Below are 27910 nucleotides of genomic sequence, written 5' to 3'. Positions count from 1 at the left end.
GCCAGAATTCAGATTCAGGTCAGCTTGACTCCAAGGCCAGCTTTTTTTTTTTACCCTTATAAGCAGACACAAAATAGCAACACCATTTATCATGTATATTGGATTCTCATATACGTTATTTCATTTGATCCTCACAACAGCCCTGTGAGGTAGGTAGGGTTATGTATTATTGTTATGCCCATTTCACAGATGCAGAAATGGAGGTGGCTCAGTGAGGTGAGTGACTTGCACAAAGTCACATAGCACATTAGTGACTTCACAGGTCCTTTACTTTCTCTAACATCAAGCTGTGTGAATTAAGAAGCACCGAAAAGATGGAGAAAGAGACTTTTTATGGAGGAGAAACGGGTAGCAGTGATTTACAAGACTTCTTCCTTCAACTGTTGGGTCACAGCTTCTGTGACCTGTTCTAACCTGTTCTAATCTGGATTCCCCTGAGTGACTTTCTTGAGTATCATTGGCCTGGTGGCCTGGGACAGCTGTCAGAGACTCCTGGGTCCCCCTGTATGAGGAAGAGGCCTTTATTACCTAACAGATGCAGCCTTTGCTCACGGCCTAGCATACCGGCTCCCTATCCCCAGGCTGTAACTACAAGACGCCCCTTCTTCAGCCAGTGGGTGACTATGTCACTAGGCTTCCCTGGTGTTGTCTGAGGGTCTCTGCCCAATGGGGAAAATTGTGGGACTTCCAAGGCCATGCTCCAGGGATGAATCATAATGTGCAGATCTGAGGTCTGCACTGTTCATCACCCCCTGGGAAGTGGTGGCTTGGGGTGTCTTGCCCTAGACCTTCCCTCAAGGAGGAAACAGTGCCACAGTGGAAGGCTGTGTCTTTCAGAGCAGTGTCGTAGGATAGGATACTCTAAGAGTGTCCAGCCCACTCCTGGGCTCCTTGCTGCACCCTCTCCTAGGAGCCCCTGGGCTCCTTCCTCTGGCAACACTTTCTTGAGAGGACAAATCTTCATTCTCCAACAGGAAGTGGTCAAAAGCTATGCGGAGCCATGGCTGGTGAGAAGATGGGTGAAATTGTGGTCACAAACAAAGCAAAGCCATCACAAAATGGGACTGACTTACAATGGATGGTGGGTGTAGGGGGTGTGTGGGTGGAGGATGGGCTGACCTTGGTTCTGAAGACAAATGCTATTGGGAACCTAATTCCAAAGTAGTAATATAGTCAGGATTAAGTGTCTGGCTTCTTAAGGTGACTATTTTGAAAGAGAAAGTATACGTGTGGGTGAGAAGGCAGGTCTAGAACCAAGACTAGAAAATGGGAGTGGAAAGACAGATTTTGGTTTGATGGAAGGAAGAGCTTTTTAACAGCCAGCCCTGGCCAGTCATGGCAGGGACTGCCTTGGGCATGATGAGCTTCCCTTTGCCGGAGGTATGCAAGCAGGGATATATGATCACTTTGAAGGTCCTGGGGCGAGGCACTCAGCCCCACATGGGTTGGGGTGTGCTGGGAGCTGGGGAGGACTAAGTGACCACTGGATTCTTTTCCAACCCTGAGAGTCCATAATATTATTTGTTTAAAATGATCTGTTTCAATGATACTTCAAATTCTTGGGAAAAGGATTACAAAAATCATGTAACAGTCCACATCATGAAATGCCTTTCATTGCACTGGCTCCAGATACTTTAAAATCTTTGTAGGACAACAACTCATCTCTGAAGTGAGAAATCCCCAAATGTCTACTATATTTGACTCAGTCAAGAGGGATATCCCCATCTTCTGAACCCTGGCTGGACGCTCCCTCGTCTGGGCCATGCCACAGCTCAAATCTCTCCCCGCCACAGTGTGGGTCGGTCAAGAACGCAGCTCTGAAATCCTTCTGCATTTCTGAGCCAGCCAAATGTGGCTGCTGCTGGGTGAACAAGTCCAAGGTCCTGGCTGCATCCTAGGGACAGAGGAGCAGGAGGAGTGGGACTATCTGGTGACTTTACGTCCTGGGGAACTGAAGGGAGCTCCCTGTTTTCACCCCCTCCCTTCCATGAGGGGCTCCTTTCACAGAGGGCTGAGAGAGGCACTGCCTAGTGATACAGAGAGCGCTGGTACCCATGAAGAACCAGCCATTCCTCTGTAGCCAGAAAGCCCTCCTGTGGCCTTTAGGACACATTGGCAGATACTTCATTTGTCATGACAAACTGCCCATCTCTAGCTCAAAGTGGCAAGGAAAAAAGGTGGCTCCGTTGAGAGAACACATGGATTCCTATAGGTAGACTGCACTGTGGGGTGAATCAAGTCCTGCTATGCGATTAATACAGATTAGTAGCGCCCTGCCTCACACCACTGGTGAGACACTCTCCAAGATCTTGGGTGATGTGGAGCTTCTTGGGAGCCCCCCACCAGGGTTGCTGGGGTCCTTTTACCTGTACCGTATTAATCGAATAATCTTATTGTTCATAAAATCCACAGCATGTGGGTGAGAAGAATCAATGCAGAAGCCATCACTCAGAGCAATTTTCAGTACCTCTTCCACGAAGACCTGAAAGCTGTTGATTTGCTTGTTGGCTGGCACCACCCAGAGCCTCTTGAGGTTCTGCTTGGTGTACTCCTCCTCTGGCAGGCCCTCCACATTGGCCACCCAGTCCAGAGTCAGGTGGTTGGGGTCCTGCAGGTGGCTGGTGATGGAGGAGAGATTGCCATTGGAGCAGTAGAAGAGCTTGGAGCCAAGGAGCTTAAGGAAGAGGCAAGAGGTACTGAAGATGTTGGCGTTGAAGACCTCCATGCTGGAGGAGGAGAGGCTATAGATCTGAGGTGCCTCCCGCACAGTGAAGTGGACTGTCTGCACACGCTGGTTCAGGGTGATGTTGAGCATGGCATTCTTCTCGGCCTTGGACAGCTCCACCTCCTTCTCTTGCAGTGCCTCAATCAAGGGCTGCACCTGGTAGAAGTCAGCCTCTCTTCGGAGCAGGCCCATCTCTTGGAAGTCCTCAGGCAGGTCCAAGTGGGAGGTCCGCAGGAAGTTGAGGATGTAGCGGAACACTTTGCCATCGCGGTCAATGAAGCAGTTGCCCTGGCTGTCCCTCTTGGTGGGCATCTTCCCACTGAACATGGCACCCAGCATGGAGTCAGGGAAGCTGGTCAAGGTTGCCAGTGAGGTTGTGTAGAGCTTCCCCCCGACATTCAGTGTGATGGGGTCAGACATGGCAGGAGGCTGGGGTGTTGGAAAGTGGTTCTAGACAGGGAGAAAAGTGAGAAATTACCCAACCATATCTGCTGTCTTAACTCTGTTGGGGTTGGTATAAAAGAATACCATAGACTAGTTGGCTTAAGTATTTATCTCTCACAGTTTTGGAGGCTGGAAAGCTCAAGATTAAGGTGTAGGCAGATTTGGTGTCTGGTAATGACCATCTTCTCTCTGTGTCCTCTTGTAATGGAAGGGGCAATAGAACTCTCTGGAGTTTCTTTTTTTTTTAATTTTTTTTAAACATTTTTATTTATTTATGACAGTCACAGAGAGAGAGGCAGGGACACAGGCAGAGGGAGAAGCAGGCTCCATGCACCGAGAGCCCGACGTGGGATTCGATCCCGGTCTCCAGGATCGCGCCCCGGGCCAAAGGCAGGCGCCAAACCTCTGCGCCACCCAGGGATCCCTGAGTCTCTTTTATAAAGGCACTAATCCTGTTCATGAGGGTTCAACTCCTATGGCCTAATCACCTCCCAAAGGTTCTAACTCCTTATACCATCACACTGGAGATTAGGATTTCAACACAGAACTTAGGGAGACACAAGCATTCAGTCCATAACATCTATGTACGCATAGTTCTCAACTGCTTATTATAGATCAAGCCTACAGTCCTAGAGCTTGAAATGAATGAATGCTTGATAAACAAATGGATGGTTGATAATAACCACACCATCTAAAGCACATTAGGCTCACTAGGGAGTTTAAAAAAAAAAAAAAAGAAAAGAAAAAACAAAGTATGGTTCTTACCCTCCAGAGATCATTGTAAGTGGTCTTTAATACCCCAGAACTGGTGTTTTTTAAAAGCACCCTTGGTGATTCAAAATGTTCAGTTAAGACAGAGAACCACTGTTCTAAGGAACAAAAGAAAATGTGCTTGGACTGGATGGATGCTCTGTTACCCGCTCTTACACAATCTGCTTACATACATCTTTTGACATAGATAATACTACCATCCATTCCTATCATGTACATGAAGAACACTGCCAGGATTCATTCCCCATGCTCAGAGAGATGAAGGGCTGGCTGTGCCAGGATTCAAACCCAGGTCCCTTTATATGAGAGACAAAAATATGTACATGCTTACCAGCCAAACACTGGTACATTCTAAGTACCTAGCAAATGCTCTGAGACTTATGTCTCCAAGCCTGGCACCCCTGCTGCTGTACCCATGACGTCTTATTATTTTTCTATCTCAAAGCATTCATAATGACTGGCTATGAGTAGTGCCATTTCCATCTATTTCCCAGGCTTACAATGGGCCACTCAGACCTCTGGGCTCTGATAGCCTTTCTTGGAATCTCATCCTCCTTTAACAACTTGCCCTGCTATGAAGATGCTCTTGGCTCCTGGTGGCCTGCCCTTTCCCATCATGAAGACACCCCAGCCTCCTCTGAAACCTTAAATTTCAGTGCAAACTGAAACTTTACCCGATTCTTAACAAATCCCCCCTTCCCTGCCACCTTGCAGCCTCTAGCGTCTAAGGCTGGCGAGTCTCCTTCAACCTGAAGTCTTGGAGTCTAACTTCTCTTTAAGGTTCTAGAAAGCAGGGGATGTACCCTTGTAGCTTCTCACATGATACTTTCCCAAGATCCCACCTGTGGAACAGATTAGGCAATGCTTCCCTGATGCTGGGCCTGAGGGGCATAGGGTAGAATTAGCTCCAGTTCTGCTCACGAGAAGAGCCCAGCTGGCGAGGACACCAAGACACGAGGTAGTGAGGCTGCAGTGGTGAGGAGGATGGGCCAAGAGCTGTGGGAGTGGGTCAGGAATGAGTCCTGTCATGTTTACTGTTCAGATGGGAAAACAGAAGTCTCAGGCAGGACTTCCCCCAAAGTCATCCAGCAAGTGTGGCGAGCAGGCCAGAGCACTTCTCACCTTCACCACACTTGCCTTCTGAGGCTGGTTATACCAAGGCCCCCTTACTCCAGAGGATGGAGACCCCTGCCAGAGGATGGAGGCCATGCTGGTGGATGGAGCAGCCCCACCCAACTGTCGGGGGCCGGGAGGCAGTCCCCTCATGATTCCTTCCCCATCTCATGGGGCATTTTGATATTGCAGAAAGGCATTAACCATCTGGAGTGCCTGAAGAGAAACAAGCCATGATGAAGTTGCAAAATCGGCAGCAGAAGCCTGGAGCAGATGGGCTGCTAGACAGTGGGGAAGTCCAACAGAAGGGGTGGGCGAGGGGCTGTGCAGAGCCCTGCAGCTGGGGGGAGGTGCTCTGGCTCGGGGCTGGGTCTGGTCAGTTTGGTCACCCAGGAGGTGATGGACCCAGGAGCCAGGGCTGCCCCCTTCCTTATTCCAGGATCTCCCTTCCTTTCTAGATAGTAATTTGCATATTTTAGTTGTCAGTCTCTCTCCTTGACTTAAGGGCCAGGCTCTGCAAAGTGGCTTAGCTCCAATGGAAAGAGCAGACTCAGCCATCCGAGAGGCTGGGCTGTCTTTCCCCGTGGTTCTGTGGGCCAGACCCCATATCTCCACTGAATTTAGTGCTGAAGAGCACAGAGCACTGTGGGTGGGGGAGGCAGTCAGGGCATATCTGGGGGCTCTTGGGTAGATACCCAAACTCCTATTTCTCTGCTTGCAAAGGCAGGAGAGCTGCTTTCCTGCCTCTGCCTCCCAGCCATGTGGCTTCTGTCATCATCTGAGGAGAGGGTGGGGCAGGCAGATGGGGAAGAGACTAGTTAGGTGCCATGTTTTCTGACCACCTTGCCCCCCGCTCTGTGGTATTCTCCCCATGCCCACAAGTCACAAAGCTCAGTCCTTTAACACCCTATTTTCTAGGGGCAGCACCACTGTGTCCACCATCACGGATGCACAGGCCCCGCCCGGTGTAAAAGGCACCATTACACATGAAGACAGGAACTGGCATCTAGGGATCCCTGGGTGGCGCAGCAGTTTGGCGCCTGCCTTTGGCCCAGGGCGCGATCCTGGGGACCCGGGATCGAGTCCCACATCGGGCTCCCTGCATGGAGCCCGCTTCTCCCTCTGCCTGTGTCTCTGCCTCTCTCTCTCTCTCTCTCTGTGACTATCATGAATAAATAAATAAAATCTTTAAAAAAAAAAAAAAAAAAAAAAGGAACTGGCATCTCCGGGGTGTTGGGGGGGCTTGTGGTCAGGTGGGGATGAACCATCCTCACTGAGCTACAGCCCCTGGGGTGCACTCAGCTGTCTGCTGGACATCTCCAACTGGATGTTCCATGGCTACCAGAAGGCCTAATACAGAATTTCTCTTCCCCTGAAAGTGCAGTGAATTCTTCCCAGCCACGCAACTGCCTGAGCCTAGTACCTGGGCTTCCTGGCCCTTTGCACAGTCCCCCTGGCAGTGCCCACCAATCCATCATGTTATGATCATGGTCTTCCTCCCTGGCTTTATCAAGATGCAGCTCACTGGAAATCCACATGCAAAAAAAAGAACCTCAACCCATATCTTGGACCATGTAGGAAAAATTAACTCCAAACAGATCATAGACCTAAACGTAAAATCTTTTGAAAACTATAAAACTTCCAGGAGAAAACCTTTATGACTTTGGGTTAGGCCAAGATTTCTTGGCTGGGACCCAAAAGGCACAAATCATAAAAACAAAATGAAACAAAATCGACAAACTAGACTTTATCCAAAGGAAAAAATTCTCTTCAAAAGATACTGTTAAGAAAATGAAAATAAGACAAACTGTTAGAAAATATTTGCAAAACATAGATCTGATAAAGGATTGTTAACCAGAATATATAAAGAACTCTTAAAACTCAGAAGAAAACAGACAACCTAATGAAAAACCAGGCAGACAATCTAAACAAATACTTCACCAAAGAAGGCATATAGACAAATAAACACGAGAAAATGCTCAAGAGCAGTAGTCATGAGGGACACGAAAATTAAAACTACAATTAGAGACCATTAGATGCCTATTAAAATGGCTCCAATAAAAAAATCCGATAGCACCAAATGCTGCTGACTACACAGAACAGTGGAAACTCTCATGCATTGCTGGTGAGAATGCAAAGTGGTACAATCACTGTGGAAAGCAGTTTGGCATATGGTTTCCACATGACCCAGCAATCCTACTCCTAGTTATGTACCCATAGAAATGAAGACATACATCCATGCAAAAACGTGTACCTGAGTATTTATAGCAGCCTTATTCATAATTGCCCAAACCTGGAAACAACTGAAATGTAAATGGTAAACAAACTGTGGTACAACCATACAAGGGAATGACTCAGGAATACTAAGAGAGGAGCTACTGACTTATACCACAACAGAAGAATTTCAAAAGCATTATGTGAAGTAAAAGAAAGCTGGCCTCAAAAGGTTACATGGCAGGTGATCCTATTTTTTTTTTTAAAGATTTTATTTATGGGACGCCTGGGTGGCCCAGTGGTTGAGCGTCTGCCTTCGGCTCAGGGTGTGATCCCAGGGTTCCAGGATCGAGTCCCCCACATCAGGCTCCTCACAGGGAGCCTGCTTCTCCCCCTGCTATGTCTCTACCTCTCTCTCTGTGTGTCTCATGAATAAATAAATAAAATCCTTTTTTTAAGATGAAAGAGAGAGAGAGAGAGAGGGGCAAAGACATAGGCAGAGGGAGAAGCAGGCTCCCCATGAGGATCCCGATGTAGGACTCGATCCTGGGACCATGGGATCATGCCCTGAGCCAAAGGCAGATGCTCAACTGCTGAGCCACCCAGGCATCCCGGCAGGTGATCCTATTTATAGAACATTTTGAAAAAGGCAAAATTGTAGAGACAGAAATAAGATATGTGATTGCTCAGGCCTGGACTGGGGAAGAGATTGAGTACAAAGAGGCAAGAGGGAATATTTTGGAGTGATAGATATAGTCTATCTCTCAATGTGGTGGTAGTCAAATGACTGTTATAAAGGTTACACAATTTATGTAATTGTATACCTCAAAAGGGTAAATTTTACTATGTGTAAATGACTTCATAAACTGGAAAATGAATCAAGATTGTGATCATGTCATGAAAGCAATACAATGGGTTGTAACTGGCTACATATATTATTGGGAAATTTTTGTTTCAGTTTGTATATGAACTGGATTGTGATATAAAATATATCTTCATACTGGGGGGTTGTGATAAAATGTATTTTTGAAAACCACTGCCTAAGTTGTGATCTCCTTGAGAGCAATGACACATCTCATGTCCCTGCATGGGCACTGCCTAGCACATAGCGGATGCTGGTGACATGGGGATGGGAGGAGGGCAGCATGGAGAGACTGAGACAGAGAAGGAATGAATGTTTACTGAGCATTTTACTACTTCCAAGGCCTTCACAGTCACCAGCTTTTTAAATTCTTATAGCAACCCTAAAAGTAAGCATTATTCTCCATTTGGCAGATAGGAAAATGGGACTCAGAGAGACTAATGATTTACTCAGGACACACAGCCAGCTAGCAGAGAGCCCATCCTCAGCCCTCTCAGGCTGCGAAGAGTTGTAATAGTGACAAAAAGCTGTAATAGCTTCAAACAAATTTAAGAATCTCCAAAGGATCCTTTAAAAATACTGTCCTGCTTGGCAAGATAGCTACCATTTACTGAGTGCTCACCTGTTCTCACTACCTGAGGAGCTTCATGTAACACTTAGTGGCATTTTATTTGTAACAAAAACATAGAGAAAAATATGATAGCATTGTGTTAAATGCTGTACATGCATTTTCTCATTCAATGTCTTTATAAGGACCCTGTGAGATATGAGGAAGCTGAGGCTCAGAAAGTTGAAGAGTCAGTGGAGGAGCTGGGATCTGAATCTAGTTCTGTGTGGGTCCAACACCTTTGATCATTCATCCTTCCTGCCACAGGGTCTCAACGTGAGTGAGAGATGCACACTCCCTTATTCTCTGTCTAGACCAGATGGGTAGGGTCCTTGGGTGGCTAGTCCACTGGCAGCCTGGGCTCTGCCCCTCCCATCAAAGAACGTGGGGACAGGACCTGGAGATGGCCCAGAATGCCTCTATGGCTGACACAGGGCAAGTCCACTGAGAGGCCCAAGCCCTTCTATTTCAACAGCAGCTGATGATGTCTAATGACAAAGCAGTGGAAAAGCCAGGTTTTTCAAAGCCAGAGTAGAAAAGATGGATGAAAAGGGAGCCTGGGTGGCTCAGTCGGTTAAACGTCAACCTTCAGCTCAGGTCATGGTCTCAGGGTCCTGTGATTGAGCCCTGCAGTGAGCTCGTTCAGCAGGGACTCCGCTTCTCCCTCTACCTCTGCCCCTACCCCCTGCCTGGTGCTCTCTCTCTCAAATAAATAAATAAAATCTGAAAAAAAAAAAAAAAGATGGATGAGAATGCAAACTGAATCAGGAAACAGATAAAAGAAATCCCACCACTGCTTCTGAATGAGTAATTTTTTCTGAAGCAGGAGACTTTCTAAGTCTGCCTCACAACTTGAAAAGAACCAAGAAAAAAGCTCAGCCCTATTTCCCTCTTGGAGAAAAAGACTGGTGTCAAACCAGGAAATTATGCCCTGCGGATCCTCAGGCCACCTGACTGGGTTAGGAAGGCCAGGGGACCTGGGGACTTGGGAGTTGCTGCTGGAATTCTGTCCTCCCTGAAATGGGTCTGTGACCCAAATGAGAGGGAATCTTAAGGCCCCTCTGGGTGCCATGTGAAGGGCAATTCTAGTCTGGGGCCTGAAAATCACCCGGTTGCAACGTCTACTTTCTGTGCCACAGAAAACAGAATTCTTTGAGAGCAGATGTCCTGTAAGGAAGGGCAGCCAAGCCATTGCTCAAGAGTCCTACTTTAAAACTCTGTCCTGGAACCCACCTGTTCCTGCAATGCTCATGAAGGATACAGTTAATACTTGTTAAGTACCGGCTGTGTACCATACCTGCACTAGTTGTGTTACACGTGTTAGCTCATTCAATGCTCCTTCAAGGAAAAGTATTATCTCCATTTTACAAATGAGAACCTCAGGCTCTAAGAGGTAGGAATCTGCCCCAAACAGTGGTAGTCCCAGAAATCAAGTCTAGGCCCGTCTAACTGCAAAGTCTGTGCTGTGAGCAATGGCTGTTGGAGAGATCTGGCACTCGTGCCCCTCCTACCTCTTACCAGGTGCTCTTATACTTGCCATCTCAATTTGATTCTGACCTACATAAAGACCAGGGCATAGGGATCCCTGGGTGGCACAGCGGTTTGGCGCCTGCCTTTGGCCCAGGGCGTGATCCTGGAGACCCGGGATCGAATCCCACATCAGGCTCCCGGTGCATGGAGTCTGCTTCTCCCTCTGCCTATGTCTCTGCCTCTCTCTCTCTCTCTCTCTGTGACTATCATAAATAAAATAAAAAAATTAAAAAAAAAAAAAAAAGACCAGGGCATAGAGAATCAAAATTTCCTGAGAACTGAGGACATGCCCTGAGCTATGTGAGGCATTTTCTTATAGATTGTTTCATTAAAATACCACACTGATGCTGTGAGATAGGTATAAGTATCATCCTAATTTTTAGGGTTATAAAATTGAAGCACAGAGTAGCGAGGACAGCTGCTTAAGATCACACAGTTAGAGGCAGCAGACTAGAATTCCAAATGAGGTCTTTCTCCAAAGCTTGTGCCCCCTCCAGTAATATAAGCCATTATATTTTATTAAGGAGCATAAATAGGATTTGAATAGAGACTTATAATACTTCTGAGAAAGATGAAATATCTTAAAGTTCTTCTAAAATCAACTACAGTTGTTACGCTATCCTTGTCCAAATCCCAATAGTATTTTTTCAAAGGATTAAAAAAAAGATTAAAAGTTTACTTTGGAGAAATTGATGAATGATAACCTGAAAATATCTGAAGAAAAATAATTACCTTAGATGCTAGTTAAGATAACTAGTAACTACTAGTAATGTATTAAATAGCACTATAATGCAATGACATTTCAAACTATAGTATTAAAACAAAAAAGAGAAGGAATTTTGTAATATGTCTGTTGAAAAGACTGGTTGGTAATTAAAATATATATATATTCTTACAACAACTCTGGGATCCTGGTAGGACAGATTACATTATTCTTATTTCACCAATGCAGAGCGAATAAATCCCTGGTCCAGGGCTTCATCTGCATTCTTGATTTCTGAGTCATGACCTGGAGGAGGTTCTGGGCTTGGGCATTCCTCAGAGAACCAGTCCTTTGGAGGCAGCCTGGTGTCCTCTAGTCTAGGTTTTGAGCAAAAGACTGAAGCCAGCCACAGAGGTTTTAGATAATAGTCTGTCCACTCATGAAGTCCTGCAATAGGCATGGGCTTTCTATGCAATTTCCTACATTACTGTCACTGCTGAGCTTCCATAATGAAACTACTTGCTATGCAACCTATTCTTTCTACACAGTAAGGACCAGTTGCAACAATAGTAAATCTACTGATAATTATTCATCTGCCTGCCCATTCATCCATTTATTCATTTCTTAGCTCTGCTCAAACAGCCTAGAAATGATATTCCAGTAACAATGAGCACACCTGGCCCCAGTCCTTGGTTTCTAAATGTTATCTCCTACAAAAAGAAACCAGGGTTTCCTGGGGAAATTGATGATTACAGGACTTTGACAGAAAAAAATGCAAGGTGAGCCTGGAACATCTCTTGCCAGATAGCAAAGAAACAATCAAAGATTAATGAGATCCTGTCCAAAGAACAGAGGAGATCTTAAAAGTTCTTATCAAAGAAAAAAATATTTTTATAACTCTGCATTGTGATGGATGGTAACTAAACTTATCATGGTAATCATTTCACAATATATACATATATCAAATCATTACATGTGATTTATATCTCAATGATACCAAAACACAACAGAGGAGCTGGCCTGAAGGACTCTCCTTGGCCAAATTTGGAATAATTTGAGTACCAAAAAAGATTAATGATGATAATGGGCTATATATATATCACACATTGAATTAAAAAAAAATCATGAGGGACGTCCAGGTGATGGCTCAGGGGTTTAGCGTGTGCCTTCGGCTCAGGGCGTGATCCCGGGGTCCTGGGATCGAGTCCCATATTTGGGCTCCCTGCCCTCTGCCTATGTCTCTGCCTCTCTCTCTCTCTCTCTGTGTCTCTCTTGAGTGAATAAAATCTTTAAAACAAAACAAAAAAACACCCCAAAACTATGAGTCTATGTTACTCCAAAAAGGAAAAAAAAAAAAAAAGAGATGGGAAGAAGAGACAAAGACACACAGAGGAAAAAATGATTCTATAACAAAGAATACCAGCCAATAAATACAGAAAGAATGGCATATTAGAAAAATCACCATTTTGAAACCCTCAATGTTGCAATTTGGGCAAGGATCACCAACGGATGTAGTGAGAAGAACAGGGAGCACACAATTTGGACAGTCTCAAAGAACCACTGCAAAGACTAATTACAAAGGGAAAAATTACAAAAATGGAGAGATCAGGCAATCACGGCCTTAACCAACAATCGAATTTAGCACTCAGGGATGGTAGGACCCTGGTATCACACACTTCCCGATGTGATGCAGTAAGGACACAGCATCATCAGAAAGAAAAAAGAACCCTGACTAATCACTGATAAAAGAATCAAACACAAATTCACACAGGTCGAGGAGGCTTATCTAGATGAAATGAGATGATTAAAGAGATAAGACTATCATGCATGAATCTTGATGACATCTGATAAAAAAATAACCTACAGGGTAACTGGGTGACGGGCACTGAGGGGGGCACTTGATGGAATGAGCACTGGGTGTTATGCTATATGTTGGCAAATTGAACTCCAATAATAAAAAAAAATAACCTACAGAAGATATTTTTTGGCAGTTGGAGAAATTTGAGCATCCACTGTTTATTAGACTTCTTTCAAATTTTCTTAGGTATGAGAATGGTATTATGGTCATGTTGGAGAATTTTGTAATTAGGAGATACATGCTGAAGAATTTAGGGGACAGGTGTCAAGACATCTGTAACTTTTACATAGTTCAGCAAAAAGGCGTGTCTGTGTGGTGAAAGGAAAATCAGCAAAGGGTGACATTGGTGCAGCTAGGTGAAAGGCCATTCTTTGAACTTTTCTGTAGCCTTGAAAGTTCTAAAAATATTTTTATTTTGAAAGGGGGAAGAAAAGAATGCTTCCCTCTTAGGGACTCCAGATGTAAAATTCCAGTCAGAGTGCCTGACCACAATAAACAGCCAGGTTCAGTACACAGGCTTGTTATTACTACTCCCAAGAAGCATTACAATCTAGTCTTTTCCTCTCCATGTGCTGCTGGTTTTTTAAAATTTTATTTATTTTTAATTTTACTTATTTATTCATGAAAGACACAGAGAGGCAGAGGGAGAAGCAGGCTCTCTGCAAGGAGCCCGATGTGGGACTCAATCCTGGATCCGAGGATCATGCCCTGAGCTAAAGGCAGACGCTCAACCGAGCCACCCAGGCGTCCCATTGCTGCTGTTTCTTGGAGGATGAGGTAGCCAACCAGGGTGAAGCTAAAAGAGCTCACAGTTGGTGGAGGAGACAGAATTTAAAACTGACCGGTCTCTTTCCATAGAACCACCACTCAGAGAAACCATAATGCGAGGACGGCCTGTCACTGTGTTAGGATCCAGGCTGGGAACAGATGGTTGTTGACTTGCTTCCCCTGCCTCCTCCAGAACCCAGAGGTTCTGCTGCCACAAGAAAGAAACTCTTGTTATAGCTCACTGAGAAATGTTCACAAAGAGGGGCCCATCCTGGGCCTCAGAAATGTTGTGGATAGGCAAAAAGAACTGGAGGGGCTTTGACATCACCTGGGCCTGTGTGCGAATCAGGCTAGCTGTGTGGGCCTGGGTCGATTGCTGGATAGATGGTGACTGTAACTACAGCAATAATGACAATGGCTGACATTTATTGAGCAATTTTTCCTATGCTAGGCACTTTATGTCTGCTGATTTCATAGATGAAGTAGATACTATTATTATCCCTCCCATAGAGACCAACCATGCCAGGCCCTCTACTTTCTCTGCAATTTGGTATCTGGCGTCCCTTCTGCCTGCGATTTGAAGGAAAATCCCATTCATCTGCTAGGCCCTTCAGCAGGGATTCCTTCCTTCCTTCTCTACACCGTCCAGAGCATTTTATCTTCACCCCTTACAGAAGCTGCTTTACCTGAGTAGCTGGGTGCCTGGCTAGCCTGCTGAGGCTGGGATCTCGCCCCTCTCAATTCCCTGAAGCAGGCAGACTATCAGAAGGGGAAATTTCTTCCCCTGCTTAGTCAGATTCATTTTCCTCACCCCAGACTGAGATCTACCAATAGGGAAGTTTATTACCATTTCCTGAATTTTAAAACATTTTTTATTTTAAAACACTTCCTTGAAGTTTCCGCTTGGAATCTAAGGAAGGCCCAGGTGACCACCTGGAAGTAAATGTAGGAATTACTACCGTGCAGGAGAGAGATTGACTGTGGCTGGGTAAATTTCAAGGGTGACAATACTCAGAGTGAGTAAAGTGTCTCTCAGTAAACCAGATCAGACTCCCTCCACCCACCCACCCATCCCCCTTACTCAGTCCACCACAATAAAAGACTGGCTCACAGCCCTAAGGTCCATATGGGAGCACTGCCCTTCACCTACCTCCCCTTCCTAGCCTCCCCACGCTCAACAGCTGTATCTTCAGCCCTGTTCTGTCCAGTTCATATCTCTAAGAAGCCCACAGGGCTGCTCCATTACCCCACAACCCACACTGTAGTGGGAAACAGTGCTGTCTACACTCAGGTAACACACACAGAACCTGCAGTGAGTTGCCTAGCAGGGCACAGCATAGGGAAAGGTGAGCTGGAGGCGGGAGGCCACCTGACCTGGCAACCCAACTTCCCCATTTGCATTCTCTTTAGTGGCAGAGATGCCCAACAACCAACACCATCCCCCCATCCTCTTCCAGAATTTTCCTTCATCCTCTCTGCTTACTCTTAAGCTTCATCTTGTGGTTTTCCTCAGGCACAAGCACTCCATTTCAATCACTCTCTTCCTTAGGGTCTTCCTGCACCTGACAACCATTATAATTTATACAATTCAAATGCAGCTTCTCATTTCATCTTCACAACATCCGTAGGAGGGTTGCCTTACAGGTTGGCATTCAGAAGGGTGGAAGCTGGTCCTGTCACGCAACCTGCATAGGGCGGGTCATCTAAACTTTTGTTTCTTCCCTGCCATCCACTCCAGATTAAACCTCTGCCTCCTTGGACTGCAGGAAATAAAGCAGGGTTCTTTGGAGTAAGGAGTCCTAGGTGGCTTTGGCCAACTTCATTTCTCTTTACTCCTGTAAACAGATAATGGTGATGCCTCTCCAGTGTATGCGAGTTGAATGAGATCATGTGTGTGACGCACTGGGTTCAAGAAATGGGCTCTTTATTTCTATCACAAGGGAAGGGAGGTGTTCTGTGCACTCGCGGGTGTTTGCCCACTCGGGGTCTCCCGTACCCAAACCAAGTCAGCGCGCGGCCGACCCTGGGCTTTCCATGGCCGGGAAGGATCTTTCCATCTTTGTGTCTCCGCCCCTCCTCCAGTGCTTTTTGGCCCATTCCAACCAGTCTAACCTCGGCTTGGCTTATCGGCTTTCTCAGCACTGACTCCGAGCCCTGGGCAACCGCTTCTCCGACCTCACCCGAGTTCTCCTCCACACCTAGAGACTCCGCCCAGCCTTGCCCCCCCCCCACCCCCCACAGACTCCTCCCACAGTCTCGACCCTCTTTATCCGGGCTTTTCCAACCTTCCCCTTCATCCAGACTCCTTCCACCAGCTCCGCCCCCTCTCCCCAATTATCGCCCCCTCCCCCGCAGCCTCTGGCGATGCCATCCCCATTGCACAGATGAGAATGGCGAGGCTAAGGTAGGAAAGATGACCTCTCATAGTAGGGCAGGTGCCAGGTGGGCCCACGTCCCCTCACCGGCTGTCTCTGCGCCCGCGTCCCCGGCCGCGCCGCACCCACCTCCTGCCCTCGCTCTGCAGCCTCCCCTCCACGGGCGGCCAGCGCAGCTTTGCAAGGGGGGGGGGGGGCGGGGGAGGAGGGCCGGAGCCCAGCCCCAGCCCAGGGGCGTGGCGGCGCGGGAGCCGCGCGCAGTACTCCGGGACTTGTAGTTCTCCAAGGGCTCTGTGCGGCACGGCACGCCTAGCGCAAACTCCATCTCCCAGGAAGCATTGCAGCGAGCCCTCCATCTCCCCGCCTCGCCCCCGCCAGAGCTCAGACCGGCTGGCCTTAAAGGGGACGCGGCCTGAGCGGCGGTTCGCGGGGTGGCCCCCGCTCCGGCTCCTCCCTGTTTCCCGCACCTCGCCCCTCCCCACGCTTCTTCCCGCAGCCCCGCAGCCCCGCAGCGGCGCGGCTGACTCGGGCTCCCTGGGTACAAGCTTGTACAGAGCTGGGTGGGGAGTTTGGACTTGGCAGTGAGAGCAGCATCCCTGCCGGCTGGGACTTGGCGGAGGGCGTCCCCACTCCAGGGGGAGCAGAGGACTCGCCCTGACCTAGGCTGGCCTAGCCTAGTCCTGCCAGGCCTGAGCGCCCCGCCCAGGAGCCTGCTCTGAGGCAGGGGCCACCGGGGTCCCGGAGGTAAGGGGGCCGGGGGCGTGTGTGCAGGTTGTGGGGAGGGAGTGTCTGCACCCCGGCGGCCCGAGAGCCCTGGTGGGCACGCGCGAAGGGCTCTGAGAGTTTGGGGCTGGGAGTAGGGAGGTCTAGGTGCATCTTGGGCCTCGCTGTGTGACCTTGGGCGAGTAGCTGCCCCTCTCTGGGCTTCAGCCTCCTTCATCAATTGTGTTTGGAGGCGATCCGGTCCTCTGCCCTAATACAATGAAGCTCACTGGCCTTTCGTGGGGTCCGCAGCCCCAGCCGGGGTGGGGACGCCGGTGCGCCGGTATAACTGGAAGGAGGGGTGGGGCTAACACAGGGCACAAACTGGGGAGCTCAGAGGTTGCAACCGCCTGGCGTGGGCTTCTGCTCTTCTCAGCATCCTCTCCCGGGCGTACTTCTCCCTACAAGACTTGAGACTCCTTGTGTTAGCCTGGTGCCCGCCCTTCCAGAAAGCCTGGTGTGGGGGTGGGGACATGGCTATCTTAAGTATGTGAGGGGTGGCCCCAGCAGGGATGGGTGATTGTGGTGGGTTCCTGAGAAGGGAATATATGCTCCCTCTCCTCCCAGTCCCCATCAGTTAAAGAGTAGTTGCTTTTTACCAGTAAAACCCTTTCTTTCTTTCTAGGAGACAGTTTGGTGGCCCAGACAAGGGCCTCCCAGTAGGAGGGCAAGGGGATCCTTCCCAGGGCTGCCTTGGGTAGAAGCAAAATTCAGAGGTAGATGCTGTTGTCCAGAGACCTGGGTGGGTGGGTGAGTGGGGTGCTCCTCACCAGCTCTAGCACCCCGGAGGAATCAGAGGAGGAAGAGTGGATGTGAGGGTCAGAGAAGGAAGAAATGGGCGTCTCAGCTTTTAGGTGCTGAGTTGGGGCTTGGAGGGTCAGCAGTGGTCTGGGGGAAGGGAGCCGCTGAATGAGACCTTTCTAAAACCCGCTCCCTGGCCTATGAGATTTTGTGAGCTTTTGACCTGAGGGCAAACCAGGAACAGTTTTTTTCTTTTTCTTTTTCTTCAGTTTTGGTTGTTTGAGTCATTTCTACATGGCTCAGTCTTGTCCAGGGACCCCTGTAGGGACTTTCTTGGCTGATGTTTGAGTCTCAGGGTTATGGAAATGCAGGACCATACCTGTTATTTAGCACTCCTTCCCCTCTGTGCCTGGTCCTGCGCTGGGCACGGGGCACAGATGAGGGATGGGACCGCCTCCCAGCCTGCTAAGGGAGATAGACTTTGAATTCAGTGACACTGCTGAGGGATGAGAAGAGCAAAGATGGCCTTGAGAAGCTCAGAGACTTGGACTATAGGGGGGTTAGGAAAGGCTTCCCGGGGCGGGGGTGGGGGGGGCGCATGTGACCTGGGCCTTGGAGGATGAGTCAGAATTTGCCAGAAGAGGGAGAAGCCTTTCCCAGCAGAGAGGACATCACCAAAAGGTGGCCATCAGGAAAAGCCCACTGACCATAGTCCTTCAGATTTGTCACCAAGCAGTGTTTGTCAAGTTCATATCCACCCCTGCCCTCCATCAGCCAGTTGTCACAGAAAGGGCTTGAATGTCAAGCTCAGGAGTTTGGATCTTATGCTGAAGGGGCTGGGGAGCCTTGAGAGTTCTGAGCAGGGTATGGCAAGATGGAGCTTATCATCTAATGAGATTAATCTGATGATATTTGCAGGGTGGGTCACAGAGACCTGGGAGGGATGAGGAAGGCTGAATTGGGGCCCAGGGTATGGGGGCAGGGCAGGGCATTGTGTGTACACACACACAGACACGGTACCGTGCTTTGAGGTTGGTAGAGATGAGTCAGGCTTCACCATGCAGGAATGGAGACCTGTCAATACACAATGGAAATGTGGAGGGTCATCCAAAAGGGACAGATAAAGGGATCTGGGCCTTCTAGGGGAGGGATTGTGAGGTTCCTGTATGCTTACTATCTGCACTGGAGCCAACTGGGTTTTGCTGGGACTCTCAGGCTATCACACCAGCAATGAGAGGTATAAGCCAAGGGCCTGGGGGAAGAGCAGCAGCACTGGTTGGGAAAGGCTAAGAGGTGGTCAGGCGGTCATCTCCCATTTTGGGGTTCAGAGGCTCAGAATGGTGAAAGAGCACTTCCCTCAAGGCCATGGGCACCATGGGGCATAGTGCCAGGGCTAGATTCGAAGGCTTGGACTCTTCTGCACAATGCATACCGCTATTGGAGGATGGATCGAAGGAGGGAATGAGGAGGTGGGGTTAGAAGACTACTGCACTAGTCCAAGCAAGAAGTAAAGAGAAGCTGATCTTGGGTGCTGCAGGAGCTCCGAAGGAGATAGTGGAAATGCTTAGTTGGCAGTGAGGGAATTTCCTGGTAGAATCAGCAAGATCAGGAGTGTGTGTCTGTTTCCCCACTGGGTGTCAGATGGCCCAAGAATAGACTTATGACTGCTCTGGCCCTCTTCTTTTTTATACCTTGTCCCCTTCTCTGTTAGGGCTTCAATGGTCTCCACTCTCCAGGTGAAAGGGCTGAGGAGCCTGGCAGGGATTCACCCAAGGTCACCTGGTAATTCAGAAGCAGAGAACCTGGGTCGCATGCTTCTTACGCTGGCTCTTCTGAGGGAGGATATGGCTGCTGCGTGCTGCTGCGTGCCGCTGAGTTTGGTGCGGGGCAGCTGTCTCTTGGGTCAGAGCCAGTGTGGACAGGCCATCTCCTTGTCCAGAGCCTAGAGGAGTAATCCAACCTCTCCTGAGTAATGCTGGCGGTCTGCTGCTTCCTCCCCTAGGGAGACCAAGTGCAGGTTCTTATCCCACCCCGCCAAGGCTGTGTCCCTCTCACATGGTGATCCTCCACTTTCCCATGCGTGCCCTAGGGAAATCAGGCCTTGTCCTGCCTCCCTTCTGTGGCCTGTGGTGAGGTCAGGTGAGCTCCAAGCCTCTAAAACCCTTTTGCATGAATGCACTCAAGACATTGAGTGGGTTTAGTTGGTGACTATGGTGACAGCTGATCTCAGATTGCCTGTGTGGGAGTGGGGGCAGGTAGGCAGGGCTTGTTTGGAGTGGCCAGGCCACAGACTGCACAGAGGCTGCACGGCTGGCCCCAGAGATCACAGCCCTCACAGAATGGCACCACAAACGGGTTTCCAGCTGCCAGGTGCAAAGGTATCCGGTAGAATGGTATGAAATTGCCAACATCTGCTCCTTTGCTTTCGTGTGGTTCAGCCTGATATCACTTATCCCCATTTTACAGAAGACTAAAAGAGGCTCATGATGCAATTTGCTCACGGTCACATAATGAGTTGCAAGGCTAGAATAAAATTTGCCCAAGGTCACATTAGAATGTAGGACTCGTCATTCCTAGTCTCTTTCCACTTCCAGAACCTTCTGTAGCCCCAGAACTCCATTTCTGCCTGCCCCCAGGTCCTCTTCCTCCACATATGAGGTCAATATCTCATCGATTAGGGTTTCTTCTTGGCTGCCTGAATAATAGGATTTCTTGGCATCCTGGGTTGAAAGCATATTAAGTCCACTGGCCTGGAGGGCAGGGGTAGGGTTTTGCAGGGATAGTTTACCAGGGAGGTTGGTCGCAAGCACTGCCTAGGAAAGAGAAGACCGGGATGAAGGGAGACCAGTTTTTAAAGACCCGGTAAAGGCCTTTGAGATTATGCCTTGTGTTGGCACTCTTTACCAACATATCTGCCTCTGCCACCAGACTGGAGGTTCCTAAGGGCGAGGACTTTGCTTCTAAAGGGAAGGGGGCCGATTTATTGAGCACTTCCCTGTGCTCAGCATCATGCTGAGGACTTTATATTTAACAACAATCCTGAAGGGTGGAAACAGACTGAGAGAGTGTAAGTAACAGGGATGGGAAGCGGACTTCATTTCCAGATGAATCTCATTCAGAGTAAAAAGAGTTTAACACACTATTCGAGGAGGCTTGGAGTGGGCTCTGGGTGTATGAATCTGTGCGAAGTTACCAGGTGGTTCGGAGGCAGCCAAGCCAGTGTTTGGGAACCACTGATCTGTACTCTGGCTTTACCCACAGTAATCTCAGAGATGCCAGCCATTGAGGACCTCACAGCCTGGTGAGAGAGAGAAAGAGACAAATGGGCCCATTGCATTTAACACATGCAATAATGGAAGCTTGGCTTCAGCCAAGAGCTAGGACAGTGAAAGGAGTGTCTCCATAGGGCCTAGCACAGTGTCCGGGTCCACAGTATCTGTGGTTCTGAATAAAGGTTTCTGGCGCCTCATTTAGTAAATGTCTGGCTTATCTTCACACTAACGCCAGGTCTCAAGAAGTTTTTACGAGCCAGTAAGTTTAAACGCTTACTGTATGCCGAACCTTATCTCATGTCCTGCCTAGAGTGGGATTATATAAAGAAGCAAAGAAATGGCCCTGTCTTCTAGGAGTTGAAAGTTGGATATTAGGAGAAAAAGCTTTATCTTTGTGAACCAGCATGAGAATCGGAAGTAAAAGTGGGTCAGCTTGGGAGACAGGCTTCCAGGAAACTGCCCAAAGGAAGAGGAAAGGCAAAGAGAAGGCTACTTCTGCTCAGAGGCATAAGTAGCAGTAGTAACACTGTATTTTACATCTTCTTCTGTATTTTACATCTTTGCTTCTTTGACAAATGCCGACTATGTGCCAGGCACTGGCCTAGGTGAGGGAACAAAACAGACATGGTTCCTGCCCTCAGGAACCTGTATAGTATGGTGGAGGAGGCTGACTCCAACTAAGGAGTTATGATAATTGCTGTAAAGGAGGACAAGGTGCTCTGAAATTGTTAACAGTCGTGTTTGACCCAAAGAGGTTAGGCAAGGCTACCTTGAAGAAGTGAGTTTGGGCTAAAGTCTGCAGGGTGAGTCAAGTAAGGAGGGGAGGGAGGAGCATAGGCGAAGGGCCCAGCAACAGGGAGAACACAGCGAGGCAAGAGTGAGGGACTGGTGTGGGCTGAGGCTGGGGAGGGGCAGGCAGGGCCTTGAGTGTGCAAGGCTATGGGGCAAGGCCTGGAGGCGGGGCCAGGCCACAGACATGATACGCTGTGCTTCATTGGAGGGAATTATGTGATCCCAGCTATAATGGAGGAATAAGCGACAGGTGGGTGTAGGAATGGAGGTCCAGGTATATTCTAATTGAAGACAGGGTGTCTGAGGTAAGCTTTGAAGGAAAACAGGAGTTTGGCTGTGTGAGTGTGTGGTGGTGGAGGTCTTGAGAGATAGGATGTTTCAGGCAAAAGGCACAGCATACAGAAAGAAGTGGAGCCTTGGAAAGGTGTAGGTCACTTGAGATACAACAAGAAGTTGATTTGGGGCAGAATAAAGTATGCAGGGATCTCCCCGTTGGTTCTTCCTTGGGACCCTAGGACTGCTCTCCCTCCCTGGAGGTGTGATTTTTGTGTGTGTCCCTGCTCATCTTCCCCAACAGGACAGGGCTTGGCCAAGATACAGGACAACAGCTTTTATATCCAGCTCCTACTGGCCTCAAGAGTGGATGAGGTCACCAGCGAGGCCTGGGGAGGGAAGGGCGAAAGAGTCGGGTGGAAGGTTCAGATACTGCCATCGCAAGGTGCTCATCAGCAATAACTACAACTCCCTGGGGCTCGTTACATGCCAGGCATTGCGCTTAGCTTCATGCAATACCTCCCAGTGAGGTATCCTCGCCCCATTCCACAGGTGATGAAACGGAGGCCCCGAAAGGTGGCTGGTTGCTCGCCCCAAGTCGTAGCGCAGGGGGATCCCTCGGGGAACGGGACCTGCTGGGCAGCGTGTGACCCTGCTCCCTGTCCCCTGCAGCGTGGCACCATGGACAAGATCCTGGAGGCGGTGGTGACGTCCTCGTACCCGGCGAGCGTGAAGCAGGGGCTGGTGCGGCGCGTGCTGGAGGCGGCGCGGCAGCCGCTGGAGCGCGAGCAGTGCCTGGCGCTGCTGGCGCTGGGCGCGCGTCTCTACGTGGGCGGCGCGGACGAGCTGCCCCGCCGCGTGGGCTGCCAGCTGCTGCACGTGGCCGGCCGCCACCACCCCGACGTCTTCGCCGAGTTCTTCAGCGCGCGCCGCGTGCTCCGCCTGCTGCAGGGCGGCGCCGGCCCTCCGGGCGCCCGCGCGCTCGCCTGCGTGCAGCTGGGCCTGCAGCTGTTGCCCGAGGGCCCGGCGGCCGACGAGGTGTTCGCGCTGCTGCGGCGGGAGGTGCTGCGCACCGTGTGCGAGCGCCCGGGGCCGGCGGCCTGCGCGCAGGTGGCGCGGCTGCTGGCGCGACACCCGCGCTGCGTCCCCGACGGGCCTCACCGCCTGCTCTTCTGCCAGCAGCTGGTGCGCTGCCTCGGCCGCTTCCGCTGCCCGGCGGAGGGCGAGGAGGGCGCCGTGGAGTTCCTGGAGCAGGCCCAGCAGGTGAGCGGGCTCCTGGCGCAGTTGTGGCGCGCCCAGCCCGCCGCCATCCTACCCTGCCTGAAGGAGCTGTTCGCCGTCATCTCCTGCACAGGTGCGTGGGGGCTGGTGCGTGGTGTGCGGTGTCGAGGTGTGGCAGGTGTGCGTCAGGGGCTACTTCCCGGTGGGGAGACGCAGCGTGCCTGCCTTAAGTAGCAGGGCTGCCCTGAGCTCCTGCTCTGGGCCTCTCCTGGGGTGGGTGCTGGGCCCTGGGGGGGGGGGGGGCGGACCCAGATTAAGCTGGGCAGGAGGAGGACCCGTGAGTGAGACAACAGAAGGGGGCGCGTGGACGTCATCATGCCCTTTGGGTCAGGTGGGTTTCGTAGAAGTGATGACTTTTTTTTTTTTTTCTAAGATTTTATTTATTTATTCACGAGAGGGAGAGAGGCAGAGACACAGGCAGAGGGAGAAGCAGGCTCCACGCAGGGAGCCCGACGTGGGACGTGATCCCGGGTCCCCAGGATCACACCCTGGGCCAAAGGCGACGCTAAACCGCTGAGCCACCCGGGCTGCCCGAAATTATGACTTTTGATTCAAGTTTTGAGAGGTAGCTGGTCAGCAGCAGGGGCGAGGTGTTCAGGGCAGGCCGAGGCCAAGTTGAGGATGTGCGGTAGAGCCTGTATATCTCAACTCTGAAATGTAAACTCTTGGTCCTCCATTGTCAGCTGTGGCTCTTGAACTACACTTTAAATGGGTGAGATAAGATCTGTGCCTCTCCTGATTATAGGGCTATTAAGTTGAAAGGAAGAGAATTCACCTGGCAGGAGAAAGAACCAAGCCCAGAAGTATAAGCACTTATCCAATTGGAGAACAGATTTTGATAACTAAGTGGTCTTTTTCACCTTTAGGCCTTTGTATGGTTCCACCTGGAATGTCTTCTCTCCCCTCAAGTCACACAGCCTTTCTCTCTGTTCTTGCTGTTCTTGCTTGTTTCTCTCTGGTCTTGCTGGTTATCCTTTCTTATAGACCTTGCCTATAGGATAGGCACAGTTTGGGCGGGGGGTGTCAGGGGTTTTTGTCTGTGCCCAGTACAGGGCTGGGCCCCAAACCATGCCAGTGAAGGTTTGTTGAGCGAATAAACTAAGGTGGGATCGGAGGCTGTGCTGTTGTAGGAAGTGGCCCTGATGTGTTCTTTAAGAAGCCTAGTCTACCTTGGCAGCATGAGCCCATGAGGTATTGGGGGAGGTGAGGGGCCTACCTGCCTTGCTTAGCTCATCCCAGCCCCCTCACCATTCCAGAGGAAGAGCCACCATCCAGTGCCCTGGCCAGCGTGGTCCAACACCTACCATTGGAGCTTATGGATGGTGTCGTCCGGAACCTCAGCAATGATGACAGTGTGACAGACTCTCAGATGCTGACTGCTATTAGCAGGTGGGCTGAGGGCTGGGTGGTGATTAGATCTCTTTCCCTCCTTCCACTGGGTAGGGTTGCTGGGCTAGATTTAGTGTGGGAAGGTCCAGGAACTCTGCTTTTTTCATTCATCCATCCTTTCTTGAGCCTTGCTTTGTGCCTGGCCCAGGGCTGGATGTGGCAGATGCAGAGAACCTTTCCCTGGTGATGCTCTCGGGTTGGGTGCCAACTATGTGATCCTGGACAAGTCAATGAACTCTCTGAGCCTTCGTTTCTCCCTCAGTAATAGTAAAGATGGTATAAGAAGTTGTCACATTTCTACGGGGTTATACTAGAAGCCGAAGATCCGTTACAAAGTACTTTTTGAGTTTGACAGGTTTGATACATGGAATTTGGGTGCTTTAGTTCACAGCTTTTGCACATTCTCCACTTCGTTTGAGGTGTCATCACACCTGTGATGTAGCCACACCTGCCTATCCAGTGATCCCAGAATATGCTGCCTACCTTCCTGCCTATAGGCCTTTGGCTCTGTAGATCCCATTCATCTGGCAGGCCTCCCTCACCATGCTTTCCATACCCGTGTGCAGATCTCCCATCTCCATTAGGCTTCTTAGATTTCTTGTCTTTAGTGGGTAAGAGTATGGGCTCTAGAGGTAAGCTGCTTGGGTGCAAATCCTGGCTCTTCTACCTCTTGCCTGTGTGACTTTGGGCAAGTTACTCCATGTCTGTAGGTCTCTGCTTTCTCATTTATAAAATAGTGTAATTGAATCCATCTTACCAGGTTGTTGCAAGGATCAGATAAAACAAGATGATACACATAAAGTGTTTAGAGCACTGATGGTAGCTATTGTCATTGTAATTATTACTTTGCTTTCTCATTCGGTTGATTATTTTTATTTTTTTTCTCATTCTGTTTATAGCATAGTCTTATGAGTCTAAAGATAATGATATAGTGACACTTTCCTGAGCACCTACTGTATGGCAGCTTCATGCCCTGTGCACAGAAGCATTATCTTGGGGGTCAGGTGTGTTCATAAATGTAAGACAGATGGAGTAGTGCTTGGTGCAGAGTGAATACTATGAGAGTTAGCTATTGTCACACTTTTTAATTCATGCAACTCTGTAAGGTAGCTATCGTCCCCATTTTACAGAGGAGAGAACTGAGGCTAGAGAAAGTGACTTGTTCTAGGTCACAAGCAAGGGTTTGCAGGAGCCAAAGCTTCCAGTGTGGCAGGGGGTCAGAATGGGGGGAGGGTAGGAAGTGCTCCTCCTGCTGCTGAGCCTCATGGTCTAGGCAGAGGCAGAGACCATCGAAAGCCCCATTCTGCAACTGCAGCCTAGTGTGTGGGGTGAGGTTTGGAGTGTTGAGAGGGTTGTTCCCCTCCTGCTGGGCTGGGAGCCCCAGGTTCTACCAGATGCCTGTACTGGGCTCATTTGCAGTTCTCAGAGGTGACTTGTCCATCCCATGGACCCCAGGGCTGCTCTGTGCACATGTGGGTCAGTGTAGGGTCGCAGGACATTATAGCTTGTCTCTGGGCTGCCCCACCCAGGCATTTGGGCCTCCCTGGTTCTTGTGTCATTGTCACTCCCCTCTACAGGATGATCGACTGGGTGTCATGGCCCTTGGGGAAGAACATTGACAAGTGGATCATTGCATTGTTGAAGGGCCTGGCAGCTGTTAAGAAGTTCAGCATCTTGATTGAGGTTTCACTTGCCAAAATTGAAAAGGTTGGTGGGCCCCTGTCCAAGTTCTGGGTTATGGCTTTTACCACTTATCTCTTGCAAGAGACTGTGTGGGTCTGGGAGGCAGAGCACTGGGGCTCCAACCCAAGCTCACTGTGACCTGGAACAATTCATTGTACCTCTCTGGGCTTCAGATTTGCCCCATTTATTTCTCTATTCATTCAAGAATGTTTGTCACTTTTGGTCTATCCATCCTTCTCTCCCATTGGGTATCTGTCTTACTATCCATCTGTCCATCAACCTAGATCTGTGAGCATGTCTATGTTCTTGGTCCTGCATGTATCTGCTGCTCCAACTCTGGTATCTCTGACCACCTCTCAGGTCTGTGACTGTACTTGTCCTCTGGGGCCTAGGCGTGGGGGACTCTTGATCAAGGACTCTCTTCCAGGTTTTCTCCAAGCTTCTATACCCCATTGTCCGGGGAGCTGCCTTGTCTGTCCTCAAGTACATGCTCCTGACCTTCCAGCACTCCCATGAGGCCTTCCACCTGGTAAGAACCCTATGTGCTACCCTGAGGATGGGCAGTTCTCCATCCTCCACTGGTTTGGCTGGAGTCCAGACATGCTGTCTCTATTGGGGCTGGGGATTTGAAGCTTAAGACCTTGAAGTTCTGGACATTAGGACTGGAGGAGACTTAAAACTCCATTTTATGGATGGGGGACTAAGGCCAGAGAATTTGACTTCCCCATAGGCCCACAGTAGAGTGACAGCCCTAGAATGATGACAGCTAATGTTGCTTAGGTGCTTGATGTATGCCAGGCACAGTACTAAAGACAGTACATGTATTAACTCTCAGGAGAGCCCTCAGAGGGAGCATTCTATCATTTTTTCCACTTTTCAGCTGAGGAAACTATAGGGAGGTTAAGTCCACTTGTCCCAGATATACAGCTAGTGAGCAATATAGGGAAGATTCTAACTAAGTTGATCTGACTTCTGCCCCAGTGTCCTTCCAATATACCCTGTGGTCAACCAGCACCCAGGTGGCCTGGCCTCCCGCTCATGGCCCTTTCTGTTATCCTTGGGGCCATCCCTTGGGAAGGATGCCTGTAGTCCTTGGTTGCTATGGGGGAGGCAGGGCTACTCTCCTGTCTTTCTTTCCCTAGACCTGGAGAAGGGGCCCTAGATTCTGATGACTCCTGGTCAGGGCAGAAATTTCATGCTTTCCAATTTGCTACAGTGGGAAAGGCACAGAACCAGGGATTGGGGGACTTGGGGTTGAGTCTTGTCTCCATCATTTGCTAGATGTGGTGACCTTGGACAGGTGCTTACGTCTCAGGGCTTGGAACAGGGTAAGCCCTGAGGATGGTGGGGAGAGGGTTAGATGAGGTGATATTTGTCAAGAGCCTGCTGCATACTAGGGACTGGATAACTTGTTTCTTCCCATCCTTCTCCTGGGCGCCCTCCCTCCAGTTCCTGCGGGCTGACTCTGTCCATCCCTGGGACAGTATAATAGAATACCCCCATGGGTTTGAAAGTTAGTACTGCATAGCACAGAGGAAAAAAATAGCCTTTGGTTGAGATATCAGCTTTTTCTGTAATACGTGGGGGAAGTTCTTGGTGAATTACATAATATCTCCAACTTCAATTTCTTCATCTATAAGATGGGAATAGTAATTGCTAAATACAATCATTGTGAGGGTGAAGTGTTTGACACATAAATGTTTGGTGAAAGAATGATGGTAGAAGGAAGAGTAGCCCTGGTCACTAA

General features: G+C 49.4%; 2 protein-coding genes across 4 annotated transcripts in view; one reads left to right on the top strand and one right to left on the bottom strand.

Moving 5' to 3' along the window:
• Positions 1-76: 76 nt before the first annotated feature.
• Positions 77-16156, bottom strand: KCTD21 (potassium channel tetramerization domain containing 21). Of its 3 annotated transcripts, none has more exons than XM_038568495.1 (2): positions 16100-16156; positions 77-3175 (listed from the first exon to the last, which is right to left on the bottom strand). In XM_038568495.1, exon 2 carries the CDS (start codon positions 3143-3145, stop codon positions 2363-2365), a length of 783 nt encoding a protein of 260 aa, XP_038424423.1. In that variant the 5' UTR covers positions 3146-3175; positions 16100-16156; the 3' UTR covers positions 77-2362. The 3 variants fall into 3 exon arrangements, with proteins under 3 accessions (XP_038424423.1, XP_038424424.1, XP_038424425.1); XM_038568496.1 differs by having other exon boundaries at positions 16058-16152; XM_038568497.1 differs by lacking the exon at positions 16100-16156 and adding an exon at positions 15079-15337.
• Positions 16157-16288: 132 nt separating this feature from the next.
• USP35 (ubiquitin specific peptidase 35) overlaps positions 16289-27910 on the top strand; it is a 53152-nt gene continuing 41530 nt past the window's right edge. The window contains 6 exon segments of the mRNA XM_038568494.1: positions 16289-16714; positions 17358-17448; positions 22483-23164; positions 24348-24480; positions 26058-26187; positions 26591-26692. Coding sequence (XP_038424422.1) covers positions 22492-23164; positions 24348-24480; positions 26058-26187; positions 26591-26692 — 1038 coding nt within the window. The 5' untranslated portion in view covers positions 16289-16714; positions 17358-17448; positions 22483-22491.

This window comes from Canis lupus, chromosome 21 (assembly GCF_011100685.1).
Source record: "Canis lupus familiaris isolate Mischka breed German Shepherd chromosome 21, alternate assembly UU_Cfam_GSD_1.0, whole genome shotgun sequence".
Lineage (NCBI taxonomy): Eukaryota > Metazoa > Chordata > Mammalia > Carnivora > Canidae > Canis > Canis lupus.
The sequence above is the reverse complement of the archived record's forward strand: the minus strand, read 5'-3'. Positions and strand labels throughout refer to the sequence as shown.

What these genes read in the sequence shown, in the direction of transcription:
- KCTD21 (XM_038568495.1), bottom strand. Translation starts at nt 3,145, where the DNA reads ATGTCTGACCCCATCACACTGAATGTCGGGGGGAAGCTCTACACAACC.